General features: G+C 51.4%; 1 protein-coding gene across 1 annotated transcript in view; it reads right to left on the bottom strand.

Annotated features, from left to right (window-relative positions):
* The window catches only part of LOC149356510 (uncharacterized), a 64,443-nt gene that overhangs the window by 15,188 nt on the left and 24,454 nt on the right, over positions 1-24,801 (bottom strand). Inside the window, 1 exon segment of the mRNA XM_089576361.1 lies at positions 22,134-22,282. Within this exon segment, the coding sequence (XP_089432487.1) occupies positions 22,134-22,282 (149 nt within the window).

Raw genomic sequence — 24,801 nt, forward strand, 5'->3', positions numbered from 1 at the left:
ATCTGCCTTTGCGTAGGGCTGAGAGGTCGTGCGCTCGGATCCTACCTGCGGCGTATATGGTTGCTTTTTCTTCTGCTTTCTAATCGGTTATCTTTCAGCGATACAATAATTACACTATTATTCTCCCAATGATTAAGCCAGGAAATTATAGAATAAGAGAACATTCCCCTATGCTATTTGGTTTCGGTGACTGTCTGCTGCCTTAATACAGTATAAAGCATCATCGTGTCGTTTAGTAATCAGTCGAGCCCGGGTATATAGAACCCATCTATTCAGAATTATTCGCTATACCAAACACACAAATTGTCCCCTTGCAAATCTTATGTAAAAGTATAGGAAAGTTGCGCAGTATTCTGAACTTTCCCCGCTGCCCTGCAAGTGGCGCTGCTCTTCAATCACTTCTCGCGCGCGGAGACGGGTAGGCTGCTCGTCCTTGCGCGCCTGCTGGCAGCATTCGCGCTGTGAAACCACATGGCGAGGTGAACGTGGGATGTGCCTGAGGGTGGCCTTCCGTCTCTTGCACTCGTTTTACACACAACGTAGTGGTCATGAAGTGAAGCCTACCTAACTATCTAAAGGCTCGCGGCGACTATCGCATGACGTCCTTCGATGCCGAAACCATTTCGGAAACCAGCTCTTCTTTAATTGTAATGAGATTACTCTATTTGCACTCAACCTGTAACAGGATCCCACATCTCATGATCGGCAGTGGCTGGTCACAAAGCAGTGTCCTCGGCGGCTTATATGCCTAGCCACGCCTCAAGAGCGGTACTTGCGCTAAAGAACGCCGGTGAGCGGCACCTAGGTGCAAGAATCACGTCACTTGCGTGGATGCACAGTAGTCTTAATTCTAGGCTAGAGAGTCGCTGTTATATCATATGATCGACGCGCCGCACTATTCTGCGATTTCCTTGGAGCTTGATATATCCGGGTTCGGCTGATTCAGTTCTGGGTGTTCCGTTCCGAGCATGGTAGCTTAATAAGATTACAACCTTATTAGTCTTCTCAATGCCGCTGACCTGCAGTGGGCGCCACAGTAGATATACCTACTTATAATCATGTTCTAATTGTTGAAAACAAGATTTAACCTCATAACTATGCATTGGGTGGGCTTCAACATGAAATGTTGGCATAGTACTGCAAGCTAATTATGTTCCCCTTTTTTGATGTGAAGGGAAGGTAATACCTCACGCTTGCGAAAAAAGCGCAGGGACACTGACATCAGAAGCACAGAGGGAGGACGCTGAAATTATGACTTGAGTTTTTTTGAAAAATTCGCGCCTTTCACAAAGGGTGTTTCTGGGAATCCATAGGCTAATTAAAAGAAAGGTTTTTTGCGGCAACATTTTTCTTCTTGTGTGGTCGTGACCGTGGCCCAGCTTGACATTATAAAATCGGAAAATTAGCAGAAAAAATTATCAGCATCTGTTTACCTTTTAATTGTGGCAGTTACGTATTTGGTTGTAATGAGAAAAATGTGGGGGGCCATCAGGTTTGACGCAGTCCGGTGGGCAGGTTGTGATTACGTCACTGGGTCACGTGACCTCTGTCAACCAACCGAAGAATTTCAGCACAGTGTGACGTTCCGTGCGTGAGCTACCAGGGCCCATATCTTCGGCGGAATCTTCTCTGTGCTCAACCGTGCTACTCCCTTGTCTCCCCTTAAACAGTCCGCGTTCGGCGGCGCCGCGTAGACGGAGCCCCCAGCGGCGGCAAAGCCACTGAAGGGGTACGGTCCGCGTTCGGCGGCGCCGCGTTGACGGAGCCCCCAGCGGCGGCAAGCCACTGAAGGGGTACAATGGTACAAAGGCGCCGGCGGGAGGGAAAGCCAGCCCAATTAGGCTGCCTGGCCATACAAGGACACAGGAGAGGCTGACAACCCGACAAGAGAAGAAAGCTGCCGGCGGGAGACAAACGACATTCCAACGAGGGAGGTCGGGGGTGCCGCGGCGCCGCCGTGGAAAGGAGGAAGAAAGAAACAATCCAGCCTGGGAGACAGGAGATCGGGCGTGGCCGGCGGAGCAGATATAGCTGGCGAGTGCGGACGAAAGGCACGCTGAGGACGACATCGTTCACGAAAAAGGGTCCTTGAGCGCCGAAGCCGGACGGCGCGCGGTTTCTGCCAGCCACCGACGGATCGCAACTCCAGAGCCCCTCCATCGCCCCCATGACGGCGTCGCCACGTAAGCTCGGACACCCCAGCCTTTGATGTACCATGTATAATTATTGATTACATCATTTTGTTTAAACTGAGCCATACGGTGTCTTCTTGCCTCTCCGTCCCGTGTGGACCTGCGCATTATGTGGGGTCGTCACACTGGTGTCAGAAGTGGGGTCTCAAAAGCAAATGTCCTCTGAATGCTGCGACATTCATGACTTCAAAATTGTAATGAAAGGGGAATCACGGGACTGATTGTGGGACTTTGACCCCCATTTGAGAGGCTTGAGGCACCGGAGGGCTGGAGCGAAAAAAAAAATGTCTGTAACTGACGGAGCTCCCACTCCACAGCCGTCGCTCGGAGCAAGCATGCTGGCATTAGGAAGCGTCATTCCGACGTTTACGGGGGATAAGACAGGGGTTCCAATCTGCGATTTCTTTTCCATGCTAGAAGAGATTGGGAAAATGGGGGGATGGTCCGATGCTCAAATGCTGGGAATGGCGAGGTGTAAGATGGCAGGAGCTGCTCATGATTTTGCTTGGCGAGACGAAAAAGTAAAATCCACAAAATCATTTGCGGAATTTAAGAAGCTCGCGTTCGAGCATTTCGACACTGAACCACGTCATGTGCGGGTACAGAGGTTCCGTGACGCCGGACAGATGGTAGGGGAGGACGTGCGAACGTTTGCGTCGCGGCTTCAGCGCCTAGCGCGCGATACGCTGAGTAGGGAGGAGGAAGGAGACCAGCTAAAGAATAAATACGCGGAGGATCTACTTAAAGAGGAAATGACCGCTTTGTTTGTGGCTGGTCTGCAAGACCCCGTGCGCCGGTTCGTGCTCTCGCGCAAGCCGAGCAATTTCGACCAAGCCGTGGCGGCCGCATTGGATGAGGAACGAAATGAGGCGCTAACGGCGGCCGCAGCGAGAGTTCGCGTCATAGAGAGAGCGGTGCCCAACCCTGAGGTATCTCTCTTGACAGAGCGGTTAGATCGCTTAGAGCAGCTGCTATCTCAGCAGGTGGAACGCCAGGTTGAAGCGGGAGCTCAACGGCGCCCATTCGCTGGAAACCGGAGACCGCCACAAAGCTACAGGCGCGGTATGCGAGATTTTGAAGAAATCATGTGCTTCGCGTGCCAGGGTCGCGGACACATCGCAAGGTTCTGCCCAAACGTGCGCCGTGGGGAGCCACAAAGAGAAGCAGGCGAGACACGCCCTAAGCAAGCCTACAGCGAGGCTCCAGATACAGGGACAAAAAACTAGGTTGTCCTCCCCATCCTGATGAGTGTGGGGGGGAGCAGTGGGTAATGAGGTGGTGGTGGTTTGTGTGGCCGACGAGGCATGCCCTGTTGTGCGTTGCAAGTTAAATGGTTGTTGCATGGAATTGTTGATAGACACGGGGTCAAAGGTGACCTTGCTTAAGGAAAGCAGCTTTAACACGCTTCGAAGGAAAGGGGATCGCGAGGTGTTGGAAGCGTCTGGTGGTATGGCAACCAAATTTGTAGGCATAACGGGGGATCCTCTTGGCATAAGTGGGCTCTACCGGTTGCACTTCACTCTCGGCGGAATTGCATTGGAGCACCCCTGCTACGTATGCCCGGACACGGTGTCTCTGCCAAACGGAGTGTCAGGTATATTAGGGCAGGATTTTTTGAGAAAAGGGAAGGTAGTAGTCTCATTCTCTGAGGAAGAAGTTAATGCGGGGGGCTCAAAAGTTCCGTTTTTGAACAGGAGCAGGGCTGAGGTTCGCAGTACCGATATTGACACCCGTCAAGCAGTGGGATCATTAGAGAAGGTATATTCGCGGGTTGCCGTAAAGCTGGTCGATGAGGCGGTCGTCCTTCCGTGGTCGGAGCACATTTTGTACGCTTATGTGCCTGCAGATGTAGAGAGCGGCGCCATGGGAGTGCTTGAACCGGTCGACTCTCTTAGTAATGGCATGAAGGCAGCCGCGTGCCTCGCGACTGTTAATGACGCCCACAGAGTGCCTCTACGGGTGGTTAACTGTAGCCAGCAGCCACTGAGCCTTCCCAAGAACAAAACATTGGCTTTCTTCACCTCTGCGATAGAGAAACATGAGCCCACCGATACGGTACTCGCAACTGTAGAGCATGCTAGTCCTTCGGCTCCTCCAAATGCGTTGTTCGATCTTTCCCACGTAAAATCCAGGGAGAGGGAGGCTCTGGCTGGTTTGCTGAACGACTACTCAGAGGTATTCGCCGCGTCCAACCTGGATTTGGGCTGCTGTGGCGTTATAAAGCACAGGATAGAAACCGGCACTTCATCGCCCGTTTACCAACGTGCGTACAGGATTCCTTACTCCCAACGTGAGGAGATGGAGCGGCAGGTGCAGGACCTTATTGATCGCGGCATTGTCGAACACTCAAAGTCACCATGGGGAGCACCGGCACTATTGGTGGAAAAGCCAGATGGCTCGTATCGATTGGTGGTGGACTACCGCAAACTAAATGCCGTAACTCGCATCGATCCATACCCCATTCCCAATATACAGGAGACGCTTTCTCAGCTAGGCTCTGCCAGGTACTTCACGGTAGTGGACATGGCGGCGGGATTCTGGCAGATAGCAATGGATCCGGCAGATGCTGAGAAAACGGCATTCAACACGCCCTCAGGGCACTATGAATGGAAAAGAATGCCGATGGGTCTGGTCAACAGCCCTGCTGTCTGGCAGAGAACCGCTGATGTTATCTTGGCGGGTCTTCTGGGGAAGCTGTGCTTCGTGTATATGGATGACATAATCATATACAGTGACAGTTTTGAGAAACACTTGCGCGATATTGAGCAGGTTTTGGTGCGACTAAGAGGAGCTGGTCTCAAGCTGTAGCCTTCTAAGTGCCAATTCCTCAAAAACGAGGTGAAATACCTCGGGCACGTTGTTTCAGCTGACGCCGTGCGACCGGACCCTGAGAAACTAAGGTTTGTCTCAGATTTTCCATCCCCGACTAGTGTCCGCCAGGTCCGGCAGTTTCTCGGCCTGATCGGTTACTACCGAAGGCACATAGAGGAGTTCGCCAAGCTCGCTAAGCCGCTCACTGCCTTAACAGCCAAAAATGTCGCCTTTCGCTGGTGCAAAAACGAGGAGGATGCTTTTGGGGCCCTGAAGAGGAAGCTAATGAGTGCACCGCTGTTGCGCCACCCGGATTTTAATTTGCCCTTCGTTTTGGCCACAGATGCGTCAAAGTTCGCAGTTGGTGCTGTGTTATCTCAGGTTATCGAGGGCAAAGAACATCCCGTGGCTTTTGCTAGCCGACAGCTGAGCCCCACAGAGCAGAAGTACGGAGCTACAGAAAGGCAGTGCCTCGACGTTGTCTGGGCAGTAAAGCACTTCAGATGCTACCTTTACGGCCGCCAATTCAAGCTAGTCACAGACTGCCATCCTCTGAAATGGGTGATGAGTGTCAGGGACCCTAGCTCGCGACTCGCTAGATGGAATCTACAGCTGCAGGAATACTGCTTTGAGGTGGAGCACAAGTCAGGAAAGACACATCTGAATGCTGATGCGCTCAGCCGTACAGCTGCCGTGTCAGCTATAGATGAGTTTGTCCCCGTAGTCGACCCCGCCGAATTACGCACAGAGCAGTGCAAAGATCCTGACCTGAAGCGAATAATCGAAAGCTTAGAGGGCGCACCATCTCACCCCGAACAGCTAGGTTATTTCATTGGCAAAGACGGCACCCTGTGTCGGCGCACGAGGCCAACCAGGAAAGGGAGACCAGAGAAAACCGCTTGGGAGAGAGTCGTCATACCTCGGTCGTGGACAGAAAGGGTTCTTCGCGCGTTCCACGATGCGCCGTGCGCCGGTCATTTTGGCGTAGCGAAGACACGCAGGCGCGTCGAGCGTTTGTATTTTTGGAGTGGCATGCGACAGGATGTTAGAGACTACTGTGCGAAGTGTCATTCCTGTCTGGAAAGAAAAACACCCAAGGGACGCAGGCCAGCACCAATTCAGCCGTTCCCTGAGGTTTCGGCTCCTTTCGAGCGGACAGGTATGGATATAATGGGCCCATTGCCCACGACCACTTCTGGAAACAGGTACATTTTAGTATTTGTCGATCACCTTTCAAACTACGCGGAAGCGGTAGCACTCCCAGATCAGAAAGCAGACACGGTTGAAAGAGCATTTGTCGAACAGATCGTGCTCCGACATGGATCTCCGAGGCAACTCTTGACAGATCGGGGAACGAACTTCGTGTCGCAGCTAATGAGGAGAGTTTGCGAGCTGCTTAAGATCACTAAGAAGCAGACAACACCGTACCATCCGGCTTGCAACGGCGCGGTGGAGCGACTGAACCAAACCGTGGCCGGGTTCCTGTCGCATTTTGTTTCGCGCGACCAGCGGGACTGGGGCTTGTGGCTCCCGTATGCAATGTTTGCCTACAATTCCGCAGCACACGAGAGCACGGGCGAATCGCCATTCTTTCTTCTCTACGGCCGAGACCCGGACCAGCCTAGTGAAGTGCCAGAGGGCCCCCGTCGTGTCCCATACGCTTCACTGGACGACTATAAGGTTGAGCTAGAATCGCGCTTGCAAGTGGCGAGGGGCATCGCAAAGGAGGCCTTAAAGAAAGCGGCGAAGCGCAGGAAGGAGGTGCACGATCGCGGTGCTAGAGACGCGCCGTTTGATGTGGGGGACAGCGTGTACATCGAAAACTGCCAAAGACAGATTGGGTTGGCTCGTAAGTTCCAGACGAGGTGGAGAGGACCGTGCGAGGTTGCCGAGAAGCTTTCTCCGGTAAACTTCAGGGTCCGAGACGTGAACCGCCGCTTGATAAGGATACACGCAAATCGCCTCAAGTCGGCACCGGTTCAGTATTCACGAAATGAGGAGGGGGAAAGCGCAGATTTTGATGGGGACCGAAGTGAAGCGGAGCGCGCAGATTGTTCGCAAGAAACGCCCTCTCCTGCATTTGTTCGGCAAGCGCCAGAGGTTACGGCAGGAATGCCACCGGATTTACTTCATGCATTGCTGGAGGAAGGAGCGCGCGAGGTTGCCGCGCAGACAACGCCAAGAGAGGCTCCTGCCACGAGCCCTCGCGAGTCTCAAAGCAGACAAGGGGTCACAGAATTACTTGGTACGACTCATGAACGCCGATATCCGCTTCGAAATTGGAAAGCTAAGTCGGACTAATGGTGTCAACAGAGCGCAGTTGGGGACTGGTTAAGACTGTGTAATGCTGCAGCTCATAACATTGCTATGTGCTTATGTGTTACGATATCGGAGTTGCTAGTTAAGCCTTTCTGTCATTAAGTAACACTTTTACACAGGATGCAGAACATGCCCGACTTCCTTTCGTTATCTATATATTTTTGTCTGTGCCGTGATTGTGCTGGAAGTGGGAGCTCCTTTGTAACTGTTGTAAATTTATTTCGTCCAGTTTGGACTAGCAAGGAGAGGCTTGGGTGCTGAGTTTCATGTTTGTCTGTGAAAGAAGATCAGTGCTGCCCCTGGAGACGCCAGTTATGACAGCTGCGGCATATGGTGCAGTGCAGTGGTGTTGTGTGCAGCGAAAAGTGTTTTGTCGGACGGAATGTGCGAGGCGATTCAGAAAAAGATGGGGAGCTGCCTGGACTCAAATGTTCGGAGAACATTCTTCTGGAGGGTGAGCGAGTGTGACGTTCCGTGCGTGAGCTACCAGGGCCCATATCTTCGGCGGAATCTTCTCTGTGCTCAACCGTCCTACTCCCTTGTCTCCCCTTAAACGGTCCGCGTTCGGCGGCGCCGCGTAGACGGAGCCCCCAGCGGCGGCAAAGCCACTGAAGGGGTACGGTCCGCGTTCGGCGGCGCCGCGTTGACGGAGCCCCCAGCGGCGGCAAGCCACTGCAGGGGTACAATGGTACAAAGGCGCCGGCGGGAGGGAAAGCCAGCCCAATTAGGCTGCCTGGCCGTACAAGGACACAGGAGAGGCTGACAACCCGACAAGAGAAGAAAGCTGCCGGCGGGAGACAAACGACATTCCAACAAGGGAGTTCGGGGGTGCCGCGGCGCCGCCGTGGAAAGGAGGAAGAAAGAAACAATCCAGCCTGGGAGACAGGAGATCGGGCGTGGCCGGCGGAGCAGATATAGCTGGCGAGTGCGGACGAAAGGCACGCTGAGGACGACATCGTTCACGAAAAAGGGTCCTTGAGCGCCGAAGCCGGACGGCGCGCGGTTTCTGCCAGCCACCGACGGATCGCAACTCCGGAGCCCCTCCATCGCCCCCATGACGGCGTCGCCACGTAAGCTCGGCACCCCAGCCTCTGATGTACCATGTATAATTATTGATTACATCATTTTGTTTAAACTGAGCCATACGGTGTCTTCTTGCCTCTCCGTCCCGTGTGGACCTGCGCATTATGTGGGGTCGTCACAACATTTTATGGCGAGTTTTACTCTTGGCGTGAACTCGAATGCCAATTCTTTAAAATGGTGTCGTTGCATGCCGATATATATCTGCTCCCACAATCTCACTGCACGCACACAACGCGAAATCATTTCGTCTGGAATATTGGCAAGCGCTGAGGTAATTCTGTCCTTGAGATCCTGCAGCCTTGTGGGCACTCTGTGATACACAGTTTTTTACTGAACACCAAAGTAAAAAGTACATAGGGGTCACGGTGGAGACTCGTGACCTCGGATGCCATGGAACTGGCCCGGCGGCGCATCCCATCTACTGGAAACTAAAGTTCACGTCCAGAAAGCGCACAGTACCGGAAGGCGAATGTGGGGGCGCTAAATCGCGTTACTACTGTATCGAACGCACAATACTGTGTCGAAGCGTCCCCCTACCACAAGCATTAAAATTTCGTTTTGTGTACCGCTTTCCTGTAAAATATTTTTGAAAAAAAAAATTATTGACCAACAATACTGCCGCGAAACCTTCCGCACTGCACTTTTGCACACTATGGCTTCTTGCCCTTTGCTCTCACAACCAGTGCGGGTAGACGACTGACCAGCCATGCGCTTTGTGCAAGTTCACTACCGCACCTCTATCGAGCTCCGCCTCGTCGGTCCACAGTGCAGTGAGGCCGGAATGAAACGCCAACACAGGCACATGCCGTGCTCTTCTACCCGGCAGCGATGTATTCCTTTGCAACCAATTGTGAATGTGTACTTCGGCAGACCGTTTGCCCAGAAACATGAATCTGGTTAGCTGTACACTTCAGCTCAAAGTACACAGGTAAAATATTTTATTTTGGCAGGCGCTGGTCGTATTTCATTCGTGTCTGACTACACATAATTTTAGAAATCTTCGCCTCCGTCACTCTGGATGGAAAATCAGTTCCGGAATCCGCTGGAAGTCGCTGTCGGTGAAACACAGGCCAGCAATAGGGATAAAATTGGTGCTTAGAGAGGATACTTCTAGTCGAACCGACAGTAGCTGGAGATGCGTAAGCGACTTCTCTTACGCTCCCCGGTGGCTTCCAGTTGCTGAAAGCCCAGACGCCGGTCACGAAGTGTTCGTCCAAGGCATGGCCACGTCTCCTTTGTGGCTGTAAAGCTCCGGTACTGCGAAGGCGGTTAAACACCGTTTTGAAAGTACGAAGTGATGGCACGCGCCGACAGGTAGGCCGTGTTGCTTACAAACGGTCGACTTCATCACCATCAGCATTAATTGACCCTTAGAGACCCCTGGGTGGTGGGGCATTACATAAGGGAGGGGGGGGGTTACATTACAATAATAGATTGAGGTGAGGTTTTCACCCACGTTCAAATAACCAACAACCGTGTCGACTTTCTCAGCCGTCAAAAAATGGCCAGACGCAGCTACATTGATTGTAACTGGCGGAAAGAACAAAGCAGCCGATACTACTGCACTCGAAGAGATTGACATGGCGCGGGTTTTCATGCCTAAAAAGGTTTTCACTTTTATTTTTTCTTGCTTCGCGGTTGCGCTAAGGGCAGGTGACGAAGGTCACATTTCGGCAGCCAAGGAGATTGCAGCAGACGGTGGCCGCGGCACGCCGCTTGCCATTCCTGGAGCTGGAGGAAAACCGCGGGGTGCGTGCGACGCATGCACTTCCTGGTGACGTCATCATGTGGGCGCGGCTCTGCGGCCGCCGGATGTCCCGTGTGCGCATCTGGAAAGCTGGAATTCTGAGCACCGCCGCAGGCAATTATGTTTTCCTAGTTCTAACAACGCTATCGGGAGCACCGATCATCCTTACAATTTCCTCATTAGAATCAAGCGTCTAACTGCCATTAATAAAATTTAATTACACATGGCAGCCAATTAGTCCACTAGTTATCATTCGGAACCCGTTTGATAACATCTTCCACAATACGGTCTTGATCGCGCACGAAGAATGTTACCGTAAAAAGCCTATTTTTTAAAATTCCTTAGTCTTCTCTTAAACACCCTAGACAGCACACGTGCATAAAGAAGATAAGACAGCTATCACAGCAATGGCGCATGAATAAAAACTTTGTGCTGTTATTAGAAACTGCCAGTCAGAAATGACAGTTCTTTATCTGACTCGACAGAAAACGCAGCACTTACCCGCCATGGTGGCTTAGTGGTTAAGGCGCTCGTCTACCGAGCCGGAATACCCGGGTTGGAACCCGACCGCGGCGGCCGTGTTTCGATGAAGGCGGAACGCAAGGCGCCCGTGTGCTGTGCGATGTCATTGCACCCCAGGTGGTCAACATTATTCTGAAGACCTCCACTACGGCACCTCCTTCTCTCTCTTCTTTCACTCCCACCTTCATCCCTTCCCTTACAGCCCGGTTCAGGCGTCCACCGAGATATGTGCGACAGATACTGCGGCATTTCCTTTCCTCAAAAACAGAATTATTATTATTATTATTATTACATCACACTCCCAATTTGGTGCTTTTCAAGCATGCATGCCTCGGTTACTTATTTGATTGTTTTGTTAGAGATGGATGGTTTCGAAAACTTTATACTGGGTCTAGATAGGCGTAGAACCACACTGCTCATGTTTAAACACTCGCAATCGAAGCTTTCCGCATCTGCCCATTTGCCCATGAGAATCTCCTGCCGCATGACAAAGGCACAGAATATAGAACACGGTGCAACTCACGATGTGCTCTCGGTGTTTCTTCTGGTTATCTTGATTTTGTTGCCAGAGTTGAGCGTATTGCAGAGATTTTACGGCTTCCCGACCGCAGAGAACACATAGCAGACAACACATAGATCACATAGCATATAGTCCCACCCTTGTTAGGTTATGGGACAATATATGTATGCGTTGCAGCAGTGCAGTTTTTTTCAATTTTTCTATTTATATGGCACAAGCGTAGCGGAGCCTTTTCTTAAGCAAGTTTGCTACAGATTCTAACAAACATGTGGAATAACCTACCATTTCGAGGCGTTCTACGTCATTTTGAAAGCCACTAAAAACTAAAAAAAGCCAAAAAGCAACATTTATGAAGCTTAAAGGGCAACTCCGGCGATTTTTCGATGCGCATCGATTGAAATGAAATTTTAAGTCTGTATTCTTTATGATATTCTGATGCCTCATTTAAAATTTCGCCCCTGAAACCGGCGTAGTTTTTCCGCAAGCGAATTTTGAAGACAAGCGCTCCTCGACGCGAGCTGACGCCAGCGGCACCCACTGATCGAGCAACTTCTACAGGCCACCCTGTTCTGTGACGTCACTGGCGGGGCGGTGTGTCAAGCTGGTTGGGCGCGCGCTGGCGCTGGCAGTGCAGGAGAAAACTGAAAATTGGTTTTGAGGAAAGTAAATGACGCAGTAATGGACACCCGAACCGCGACGTAAGGGAGGATCGAAAGAAAGGAAGAAAGAGGTCCGTAGTGGAGCTCTCCGGAATTATTTCGACCACCTGTGTTATTTCGCGCCATCTCAACGTGCCTGATGTGATGTGTCACGGCCGCTAGATACAAAGCGCCGTGGATGTGTGCGCCAGAGTGACGGGTCACGGCAACTTCTGATGTGCTGTGGGGTGCACAAATTCTTGATCCGTGACAACGGGCGTGATCTAGCGTAGGTTTCCTAGCGATAAGAACCTTCGCGACAAGTTGGTGAGAGCTGTCCGCCGGGTCACCTGGTCTCCGAGGAAGCATTCCCGCTTGTGCTCGGAACATTTCGCGCCAGGTTGCTATGAAGACAGCGTGTACTTCAAAGAGAGCTTTGGACTCGCTAAGGCTTCGTTCAACTGGCGCTCGAAAACATATTTTGTGCCAACGTTATTCTAGTACAACCGTATATCGCAGCGGCCAGCTGAACGAAGCGCGGCCGTTAAGAAGAAGCGGTATGTTGGATTGTGGAACTGTAGCTGGCGTGAACTCACTTCCAAAAGTTCGCCGTCGAGATAAAGCTTCGCAGAGAGGACTGTTCGTGATGCATGCCCCTGTAAGGACGTTGTGCACCGCGGCAACGTTCCGGCAGCAGATTCTTTCATCAGGCTGGGTCGGCCGGCACTGGCCACACGAACAGCTGTCGGCGGGAGCATCTCTAACTTTTGTTCTGACGACTCTGTCACAAATGCATGCGCGAGGAATGACTGAAGTAATCACTTTTCCGAGTTCATACCGTCCCCGTGCTGCAGGTGACGCGGCCTGTGGTGTGACTCGGCTGGCTCGCGCGGCGGTGGATCATACCTGAAAGGCGACTCGTCCAGTCCAAAATCGTCGAATGAATCGTCTTCTAAAGACTCGCTGGTCTCGGAAAAGCTGTCCTCCGCGCTTTCTGTCATGTCGACTGCGCGGCTCAGGGTAGTTGTGATATTTCGGGGACTTCGCAGCGCGGCGAACCCGCTCGTGACGTCACAGTCAATACCGCACGAAGGCACCTCCCGGGTTTCGGTTTTGCGGTTTCGGTTTCGGGTTTTGCGTTTTTTGCTGTTTAAAAATAATTTTACGGTTGCTTTTGAAAACCTTATATCGTACACATTACAGGAGGTTCTTAGGAACACAAAACAGCCATTAACTTAAAATGGCTGAAAAATCGCCGGAGTTGCCCTTTAACGAGAGCTCACCTTGGAGGTGCCCCGATTGTAAGTTCCGAATGGACTGCAGAAAATGGGCTTGACATTGCACAGTAAAAATCAGCCGTACAAGTGTACTCGATGCCAGAGGGCCTAGCTAAAATCAGATGTTTCGCATCCACTTACATACATGCGACAAGTGAGGTAAATAGGCGCCATGCACCTGGACATTTCTCGATTTAGGTCATACGCTGAAATAGCTGAAACAGTGGGACGCCGGAAACTTTGCAACTAAGTAGGATAAAATTCACTCGAGTGAGCAATATTCAGCTGGCCTCTAAAACGGACATTGTCAGAAGGGTTGATTAGGCCTAGTGCTTATTGTTTTGTCCTTTCCTTTCTTCGTACGTTTTTGACTCAGGGGTTTCTTCCGGAAGTCATTGTGGAATCTGGTGAAATCAGCGCAGTGGTCCACGCCCTGGAAGGCAACACCTTGCAGGCAGTCGCGGTCGACAGACCAAGCGTCATTCCAGGCTCCTGCGAAGAGCTGATCGGTGTGCTCGAACCGCGTCCGTCGCTTCGCAAGATCACCCTCAAACCAGAGCGCCGCTACAACCTCCTCAAATTATGCCACCAACACCCGGACGAAGGCTCTGCTCCCCCTCTCTCCTAGAATAATCTGCCCTGTGACACTGTCGCCTTCGCTGCCACCATGAAGGAGGGTCATGCTTAGAATACACGCTTCCTCGTTGTCCCCTCGTCCTTGTTGCAAGAAGAGGAGAGTCCCGAGGCCCCGCCAGTCGCCAAACTGCTCTTTTTTGCAGTAAAAATGGCCACCGATGTCGGCGATCCGGGACAAAACATTAATATTCTGAAGGGTGCCAGAGGGAAAACGTGCCTCCTTATAGTTTTTAGGAAGCATCACTTCCCAGGTGTCTACGCATGCAGAGTCTTTAGAAAGAACGTTATGAGCATCGAGGTCGAGGGTTGAGCGGTTGGGCTGGTGGACAGAGCGGGGCTAGATGGCTGCGAGAGGTTGCGGTGCCTGTCATACCAGGACACGGACATCATCCTGATGTGCTTCAGCATCGACTCACCCAGCTCACTGGAGAACATCAAAGACAGTGGATGCCCGATGCATGCCACTTCTGCCCTTCACCGACCCACAGGCGCTGCAGAGGCTCGCTAAGAACTCTTTCTTCTATGTATTCTTCTTTTTTTCTTCACATCGGCTTCCACAAGGACTGCGTGCATGTGTGCTCGTGTGTGTTAATATTTATTTCTTTTATTGATTTATATCCTTCACAATGCAATGACCACTTGAACATTACGTATGAGAAGCAGCAGTCTGGTTGCGAGGTGAAGGCCACTCAAGACACCACGCCTTTTTCTGCCAATTATTGCCTGAAACATGAAAGCGTGTAGCCACCGTAATGTAGTGCTTTTATTCTATGCTATTCCTAGTCACCAGCCGTGGGCGGCACTTTACACCCCCGCACCTCATAGTTCAAGTCATTGTCTTAAAGGTTCAGTGCGAAGTCAGACTTGACGTGAAGAAAGGGGTATTAGACTTATTTCGGCTAGGGGCGAATATGAAAGGAGCCGCACCTCAGTAAAGATGCCAGTGCGTGAAAAATGGACAAAACTTTGATACCCGCACCGTGGCAAACTCTGTGTCCCTAATCAGTTGCGTGTGCCTGCTGAGAAGAAGGTCGCATAATAAAATGCCGTCCGGGGAGACGGCATTTTGGTGCAGGTGAAGTGAATGCCCTTTTACTGTGGGAGGTGAGCGCGTGCAAAAAGACGCCGCGGCCAACGTTATTCCGGATGCCTCCAGTACATTGTGCCTTGCCGCCAACGCGCAGCTCGGGGAGGTTACACCGAATATGGCACTCCTTGCCACCATGCATTGTTCACGTAACAAGGAGCATTCACTTCGTAATGTTGAAGGAGGTGAATTCGCGCGTAGCACGTTGGCGAATGCTTGGAAAAGCGTTGCCGGCTTTGCAGGTGCACCTGCGGTCGTGTCCCGGTATTTTCTTGCACGCTTCGGAACAAGTGAAAGCAGGAGGAAACTACAGTTCTCCAGTTAAGAAATGGTAGCGTCTAAGCCAGGTATATTAGAACACATTTAGACCAATTTTGGGAGCTCTTGCTATGCTGTAAGTTAATGCAACGCTTGGAGCTTCTTTTCGCTACAGGAAATTGAGCTTTGAAAGAGCCTGAATGAGTTCATAAGCAGAAAAAGGCTCCAACTGCAACCAATGTTTCATGGCGTAGCCCATGCGTACTTACGAATGATGTCGCCAATTTCATTGCCAAGCGATGATCACTCGCCAACTTATACGTCTGAGTGCCAAGCCTCCATGCGATTCGCTGAAAGGAGGGCGACCGCTTCTTCAGCGCGTGACAGTGCAAGTTCGGCGGCACGGCCACATACCTATCACTCGAGGCGAGGCTCCGCGTGAAAAAGCGTTCCATGCTAGCCGCGCTTCACTTGCTTGAAAAGCAGCGCCCGCTTACTTTCCACGACGCATAAGCAGTTCCTGGCGCATATCTCGCCACCGCCTCGAAACGCCGAACCCTGCACGGGGCAGCGTTGCAAACGTAAGCGGATGTCGTTGCCTGACCGGTCAATTGGGAGCGCAGAAACTGGTTCCCTATCACGTGGTTCCTTTTGTATTTCGCGAGCTTTCTTTTAAGGCAAATAAATGAAGCTGTATCAGCGGCACCTGGTTACAAACACGGCAAATGGTCATATTTCTATGGGATCTACAACTCCTGCATTGACACTTTCTTCCTGAAGGCAATAATTAAAAAGTTATCTAATTAGTATCTGCTAATTAATTACTTTTGTATAATGAAAAACTACCGCGGACTAGGACACGCGACTGTCAAGAACTATCAGTTAGTCTCACTGGGCTAAAGAACATCCTCTTTTATACAATCTTCGTTACATTTAGCTGGGACACCCCTTATACAGCAGTATATGCGGCATATCAGGTTTCCCATGGTCACATCTGGCCGTATTTACTATCATATATGGACCTATATAACTGTATATTGCCACGTATCATTGCAGTGTTTGTTCGTTCACGCTCAAGGCAGCAGGAAAGGGTCGTTATCACTTTTGTTCGTGGCGCGAGAAGCGACCAGACTAATCTCGATTGTTCGCAGCCATGAAAGGCTGCATCTAGGTTTTTCCAGATTACCGTAGATGATCTTGACCTGTTATCTGGAAGTTTCCTTGCCGCCTTTAAATTGAGCGATGCCGCGAGCGGCGGACGTTCGTAGTTCGACGACCGACGTGCACGTTTGTTGCTTACGCCACCGCCGAGTGATTCAGTTATTTTGCGGGCGCAAGTCAGCCCAAATAAAGAGCTTCGTTTCCAAGACTGGCTGGTGTCTTCCTGACCACTGGACTGCCGTCACTACAACGTGACATCTGGTGGAGGTGCTGGGTAGCCTTTCATGTTCCGGACACCCCCAACAAGTCGTGACGCCAGCCCTCTGAGTCATCTACCGCAGGACCTGAGTCCAGTCCACCGCGCAAGCCGACGCCTGCAAGGGGACGCACCTGAGTTCGGGACCCTGCCGGACCCTACCCGGAAGCGAAAGCAAGTACCAACGTCCATCATGACCTTGCCCCAGACGACCACTCCAATCATTCTGCAGCAGCCCCGGGTGCCACCAACCTTCGACGCTTCGCCTGGCGCCGACCCCGAAGAATGGCTGGAGCAGTTCGACCGAGTGGCTGTCTTTAACAACTGGGACGATGCCATGAAATTTAGGTACGTCTTCTTTGCCCTGGAGGGACCAGCAAGAGTCTGGTTTGAGAATGAGGAAGCCAGCCTCGCGAATTGGGCAACCTTCAAAGAGCAGCTTCTCAAGACTTTCACAAACGTCGTGAGAAAGGAGAGAGCCCAGCAGCTGCTACAGTCTCGCATACAACACCCAAACGAGACCGTTGCAGTGTACACTGAGGAGATGAAGCGTCTCTTCCGGCGTGCCGACTCGAACATGAAGGAAGAAGAAAAGGTCAAGCTGCTTATGCGAGGAGTTAAAGAACAACTCTTTGCCGGTCTCGTACGGAACCCACCGAAAACCGTGGCGGAATTCATAGAAGAGGCCCCCACGATGGAAAAAACACTTGACGCCCGAGCCCGCCAATATGAGCGCCAGCAGCGCGTTTTTTCAGCAAACTGCCTGGACGCCGCTAACAACGATAACCTGCGGGAGGTTATACGCCAAGTAGTACGAGAAGAGCTCCGACGATTGCTGCCAAATGGGACGCAGCCGCAGGTTTCACCACTTACTGACGTAATCCGGGACGAAGTTCAACAGGCCTTGGGTGTGACGCCGACACCCACGCAGCCTCTGCAGCCCCCAGCCATGACTTACGCCGCAGCTGTGCGCCGTCCTGCACCTCGACGACGGGACCCAAGCCCCTATCGCCCTCAGCCAGCTGCGTTGGACCGCCGCCCACTCGCCCCAACCCGCCCATCCTACGAGCGACGCGCGCAGCCGAGGAAATGCGACGAGTGGAGAACTCCCGACCAGCACCGCCCACTATGCTTCCACTGTGGCGAAGCCGGTCACGTCCTCCGGCACTGCCCATACAGGAGACTGGGCATCCGAGGGTTCTCTTACGACGCTCCACGACCCCGACCCGGCCAGCGACCAGCCGAAATCGAGGAGTTTTTGCGTCGGGAAGAATACTCATCGCCGAGCCGCCTATCACGTTCCCCGTCGCCATCGTCCCCGCGCTTTGTTTCTCCTAGCCGAGGCTACGCCGTGCGTGGACGCTCCCCCAGCCCCCGAAGGTTAAACTAAATAAAGCAGCCTCTGGAGGTGAGGTTGCTTCTAAGCGCAATGACAAAGATCCTCCATCGACGAGTACTCAAGACCATGCCGCCACTACGACGACAACACCGACGACGACAACACCGACGACGACAACACCGACGACGACAACACCGACGACGACGACACCGACGACGACGCGGCCAGACTTGAAACTTTTACCGCTGCCCAGTGAAGTAACGTCGGAGTACGCCCACCGCAGCCTTACTACTCGACGAAGCCGAGATCGGACACCGAAGACAACGTACAATACGAGAACGCGAACGCGAACAAGTGACCTTGAAGTTACGGTCGACGGTCACGCGGTTACTGCCTTGGTCGACACTGGAGCTGACTACTCTGTCATGAGTGGCCCACTCGCTGTCCGACTCAGGAAGGTAACAACAACTTGGGATGGCCCGCTGATCCGCACCGCAGGTGGCAACCTGATTACGCCGTCTGGACGCTGCACCGCGAGAGTTAGTGTAAACGGGAGAACCTATGCGACAACCTTCCTGATCCTACAGCAATGCTCGCGAGACGTGATTTTGGGAATGGACTTCCTGAATGAACATCGAGCGATCATCGACCTTCGATCTAAGTCGATCAAGCTTTCCACGGACAAAGCCATATCTGCAGCGACGACAGCGACTCATCCCGTTGCCTTGAACGTCCTCGACGAAGCATTGAGCGTGCCGCCCCGATCAAGTGTCGTCGCCTGCATAGGTACTGGAGACATCGAAACTGCCGAAGGCGTCATCGAGGGGAACACCCAGCTACTCCTGGATCGAGGACTGGCCGTCGCAAGGGGAGTCGCCCAAATCCGAAATGGCCAAGCCCAGGTCTTGCTAACCAACTTCACCGAAGAATACCGGCATCTAAACAAAGGTACGACGATCGCTTTCCTCGACGAGCTGGCAGACATCAGAGACATATTTGCCCTACCCGACCAACCCGTAGAACCATCTGACCAACGCCATCAACCAACGTTTGATATCAACCCAGCATTACCACGGAGCAGACAAGACCAAATACGCAGTCTTCTTCAAGAGTACAGCGATTGCTTCTCATCAGCATCGAATGTGCGACGAACGAGGCTTGCCAAGCACCGAATTGTCACAGACGAACACGCCCGACCACTGCGACAGAGCCCCTACCGCGTATCGCCGCTAGAACGCCAAGCTATCCGTAAGCAAGTTGAGGAAATGCTTCGTGACGACGTTATCCAGCCATCAAGGAGCCCCTGGGCAGCACCAGTCGTCCTAGTGAAGAAGAAAGACGGCACCCTTCGCTTTTGCGTCGATTACCGCCGCTTGAACAGAATTACGAAGAAGGATGTCTACCCCCTCCCCCGCATCGACGATACATTGGACCGGCTGTGCAACGCTAAGTACTTCTCATCGATGGACCTGAAGAGCGGCTACTGGCAAATTGAAGTCGACGAAAGAGATCGCGAAAAGACTGCGTTCATCACGCCAGACGGACTCTTCGAGTTCAAGGTGATGCCATTCGGCCTCTGCTCTGCCCCAGCGACGTTCCAGCGAGTAATGGATACGGTGCTCGCAGGCTTGAAGTGGCAGATTTGCCTAGTCTACTTAGATGACGTTGTTGTCTTCTCCTCAAGCTTTGAAGACCACCTGAGAAGGCTTCGGATAGTGCTGGAAACGATCAAGTCTTCAGGCCTGACACTGAAACCAGAGAAGTGCCACTTCGCCTACGAGGAGCTGCTGTTCCTTGGTCACGTCGTAAGCAAGGATGGAGTTCGCCCCGACCCCCAGAAGACGGCTGCGATCGCAGAGTTTCCACAGCCTAATGACAAGAAGGCTATACGCAGATTCCTTGGATTGTGCGCTTACTACCGACGATTCGTCAAGAACTTTTCGCGCATCGCTGAACCTTTGACTCAACTTACCAAGGCTGACGTGCCTTTTAAATGGGAAAGGCCACAAGAGGAAGCTTTCAACGAGCTGAAGCGCCGCTTACAGTCCCCTCCTGTGCTCGGGCACTTTGATGAAAACGCCGAAACCGAAGTTCATACCGATGCAAGCGGGGTGGGCTTAGGAGCGGTCCTCGTTCAGAAAAATAGCAGACAGGAGAAAGTTATCGCGTACGCTAGCCGTTCACTGTCGAGAGCCGAAGCCAACTATTCGACGACAGAGAAAGAATGTCTCGCCATTATTTGGGCCACGTCCAAATTTCGCCCCTACCTATACGGACGACCATTCAAGGTTGTGAGCGATCACCATGCTCTGTGCTGGCTGGCCAATTTGAAAGATCCCTCCGGCCGCCTTGCTCGTTGGAGCCTGCGTCTTCAAGAATTCGACATAACTGTAGTCTACAAATCTGGCCGCAAACATTCCGATGCTGACTGCCTATCGCGAGCCCCCGTAGACGCAGCACCGGAAGAGGAAGACGACGATGCTTTCCTAGGACCGGTAAGCGCCAGCAGTTTCGCGCAGCAGCAGCGCTCGGATCCTGAGTTGCAAAGCCTAGTTGATTATTTGAAAGGCAAGACCGCCTCGCCTCCCCGGGGGTTCAAGCGCCAACTGTCGTCCTTCGTCCTTAACAATAATGTCCTCCTGAAGAAGAACTTCGCTCCCAACAGGACAGTACATCTTCTTGTCGTGCCCAAGAATCTTAGGCAAGAAATTATGCAGGCATGTCATGATGAGCCGACTGCAGGACATCTCGGGATTGCTCGCACGTTGCACCGCATCCAGGAGAAGTACTATTGGCCACGGCTAGCTACCGACGTTTCCCACTACGTGAAAACGTGCCGTGAGTGTCAGCGACGCAAAACGCCTCCGACCAGACCAGCCGGACTCCTGAACCCCATACCACCGCCAACTAAGCCCTTTCAGCAAATAGGGATGGACCTCCTCGGCCCCTTTCCGACCTCTTCATCAGGAAACAAGTGGATCATCGTGGCCACCGACTACATGACCCGCTACGCCGAAGCAAAAGCGTTGCCTAGTGGTACCGCAACAGAAGTCGCAAAATTTTTTGTCGAACAAATTCTGCTGCGACACGGCGCCCCGGAAGTGCTCATCACAGACAGAGGAACGGCGTTTACAGCGGAGCTGACGCAAGCCATTTTAAACTACAGCCAGACAAGCCATCGGAGGACCACTGCCTATCATCCACAAACCAACGGACTCACAGAGCGTCTGAACAAGACCATCGCAGACATGCTCTCCATGTACATCGACGCCGAACACAAGACGTGGGACTCCATTCTGCCCTACGTGATCTTCGCTTATAATACTGCCGTCCAGGAGACAACCAGGTTTACCCCATTCGAGCTGGTATACGGCAGGAAGCCCACGACAACACTCGACGCAATGCTCCCGCACGTTTCTGACGAAGACAACCTCGACGTCGCCGCCTACCTTCATCGCGCCGAGGAAGCCCGAAGACTTGCGCGGCTTCGCATTCAAGACCAGCAGCACACCGACGCCCGACGCTACAATCTGCGCCGACGAGACACGCATTACAAGCCAGGTGATCGTGTTTGGATATGGACGCCAGTTCGCCGCCGTGGATTGAGTGAAAAGTTGTTGCGACGCTACTTTGGCCCGTACAAGGTTCTCCGTCGCATCGGTGACCTCGACTACGAAGTCATCCCCGACGGCACGACAGCATCTCAGCGACGCCGCACACGCCCGGAAGTCGTACATGTCGTACGCCTGAAGCCATATTATGAACGCTAAAGGACTGGAAGTTTTCATTGTCCGTGTTTATTTTCATTTTAAAGCATCGAGACGATGCTTCTTTGGAAGGGGGGTAATGCCACGTATCATTGCAGTGTTTGTTCGTTCACGCTCAAGGCAGCAGGAAAGGGTCGTTATCACTTTTGTTCGTGGCGCGAGAAGCGACCAGACTAATCTCGATTGTTCGCAGCCATGAAAGGCTGCATCTAGGTTTTTCCAGATTACCGTAGATGATCTTGACCTGTTATCTGGAAGTTTCCTTGCCGCCTTTAAATTGAGCGATGCCGCGAGCGGCGGACGTTCGTAGTTCGACGACCGACGTGCACGTTTGTTGCTTACGCCACCGCCGAGTGATTCAGTTATTTTGCGGGCGCAAGTCAGCCCAAATAAAGAGCTTCGTTTCCAAGACTGGCTGGTGTCTTCCTGACCACTGGACTGCCGTCACTACAACGTGACAATATGATCCCATATATGAGTATATACAGCCATATATAAAATATATCCGGCCCATATCTGCCATTTTCGTAAGGGGTGGCTTCCACGCGTCTGCTGTTTTAACAAGCCTATTGCACAGGTCTGCAAGTTGGCGGCTTGCACTCGTGGATATTTCTTCGTGGCCAAGAACAGTTATTCTCTAAGTAGCACTGATGCTGTGCATAGCAGATACTGCAAAGTGGGCTTATCTTAACAAGAAAACTTTAAATGTTAGTCTCATAAGTGTCTCCATTCCACAAACTGTTTCCAAGCCTTGTCCGAGCTCTCAAAAGTTGGAGCTCCGAATATGGAACGTCAGGGGCCCTGTCGTGACCTGACTAAAGCAACATGAACTGGCCGTGAGAGGATTTTCTTAGTTGAGAGCTACAGCGTTAAAACTCAGCATTGCTAAAGCCATGCAGCACTGCGGAAACGAGCTAGTTCCCGTTTACAGGGCTTTGTACAAGTTCTTCCTACTCAAGAGCACCTCACAGTTACCCAGCTTCCTAGCTGCAGTATACCTATGTATAGTTTGCTGCCATGATTGCTGAGCTGGTTGCTGATGGCCAATCAGGCGACGAACTAGCCAATCACAAACTGTTGTCCTTTGGATTCTTTCAGTGTGTGAAGAGCTTGGTGCGTTGAGCCTATAATTCATAAACACCATTTCTTGATCCCAGAGCACTGCATGGTTTTAATGAGACAAAGTATAGAGTGTTATAAACTGTGCATCGTGGGAGGGAACAGCGCGAACAAGACGACAGACGAGGCAAAAGGACACAAAGACGAGCGCTGACTCGAAACTGAATTTTTTATTGAAAAAAGAAAACATATATACATCATAATCACGTGAACAAACAGAGCAACGAGCATTGGTCTAGCGGAATCAAGATCACCAAGCGCACAATATGCCACGCGGTGAACTCAGAACAAAGGCACCCCTGAGAAACGAAATGAAGCAAGTCACGAATTATCTAAAAACGATACTTCTTTGTCAACTAATGCCAAAGAAGGCTGGCTGATACACTGTCATTCTTTCTTCCTTATGAAATACGCTTCCATAATCTCCTTGGTCAATTTATCCCGGTGTCTAAACAAAATTTTAGTTTTTGTGACCAAAGGGCGGCACTTTTTCTGTTTCTTTTTATCATTTTCCTTCCCACAATCGCGGCAGTGATCTTTGAGATGAGAGTATCTGGTGTCTGATAGTGAGTTAAGATGTTCCCTCAGGCGAACGTTAATACAGCGACCTGTCTGACCAATGTAGACTTTTTTGCACGAGAGTGGAAGTTCATAGACTACAGAGCATGCGCATTCCACCAACGGTGACCTGTGAGTAACACGGCATTTGAACGGACTAACTCCTAATACATTTTCACTACGGTTCCTAACGGCCCGGCAAAGCCCGCTCAACTTACAAGGTGCCGAAAAAACAACTGCGACTTCAAACCTACCAGCTACATTTTTCAGGTTATGGGCTACTTTGTGAATGTAGGGGATGACCGCCCTTTTCTTACATGCCTTGTCCCTCTTTGACTTGAAGAAATCCGTCCTCACCAGCCGCACCAACTTTTCGCACGTTGCCGAAATAACAGAATCAGGGTACCCTGCGGTTTTCAGCCTGCTGACCTGTAACATACACTCTCTTCGATCCGGTGAAAACAAGAATTCTGTAAGCTCGAGCGGAGGGCACACACAGCTATTCCATTTTTAACATTTTTTGAATGTCCGGAAGAATAGTGCAAAACCTGTTTCTGGGATCTTGGGGAGTAAAGCCAACAAACATGGTCGTTCTTGAAAAACAACTCAATACTAAGAAACAGGAGAGAATCCTTCAAGGGCACTTCAGAGGTAAACGACAGACCATCTGCGCACTCCCGAAACAACTTCAAAATGTCTATCATCGTCCTATTGAAGTTGTCTTTTTTAGTCAGTACCAAAAAATCATCCACATATCTGAAAATCTTCACCACCATTCCGTCACTGTGTCTACTAATTTGTTTATCAATCCCACCTAAGAAAATATTGCCCAAAACAGGCGCTACCCTCGACCACATAAGATCCCCTTTTTTTGCACATAGACGCCGCCTTGCCAGCCTACATGAGTTGACTTTAAATAAAACGATAACAGTTCAAGAAAGGTGTCAAGAGAAACCCCGCACTGACCTATAAAGCCTACTTCATCACTGTCATCAATGATGGCCTTTTTGCTGCTTTCATAATCCCATTGTGAGGAAGTGAATAGTAAAGATCTTCAATGTCAATACTGAAGCCTGCACAACAACCTGGGTTGTTATGCTTTAGGAAAAGGGTTACCATGTCTGTATTACTAACCAGGAAAGGATCATCCACAACTAGATACGAAAGGTGCTATTGTAGATAACTAGATACACAGTGCTGCCAAGTGCCAGTTTCCGAAATGATAGCTCTGAAAGGAATGTTAACTTTATGAGTCTTGGCGGAGAAAAACGGATCTAACTTATCGCTGTGTGCTTTTCTAACAGCCGCCGCCAGCGGTACAAGATTACATTGGTTCAGTAACGAAACGGCCTGTTCCTTAACACTCTGGGAATCTACATAGACACGATTCAAGCAGTTACTTACAGCCTGTGAAGCCTTTTCAGCAAAAATTCCTTCGGGTATAACAACAAAATGACCTTCTTTATAAAAAACAAGCCGCAAATAATTGCACTCGAAAAAATCCACTGAGG

This window comes from Amblyomma mixtum, chromosome 3, assembly GCF_055824585.1.
Source record: "Amblyomma mixtum isolate Tamu chromosome 3, ASM5582458v1, whole genome shotgun sequence".
NCBI lineage: Eukaryota > Metazoa > Arthropoda > Arachnida > Ixodida > Ixodidae > Amblyomma > Amblyomma mixtum.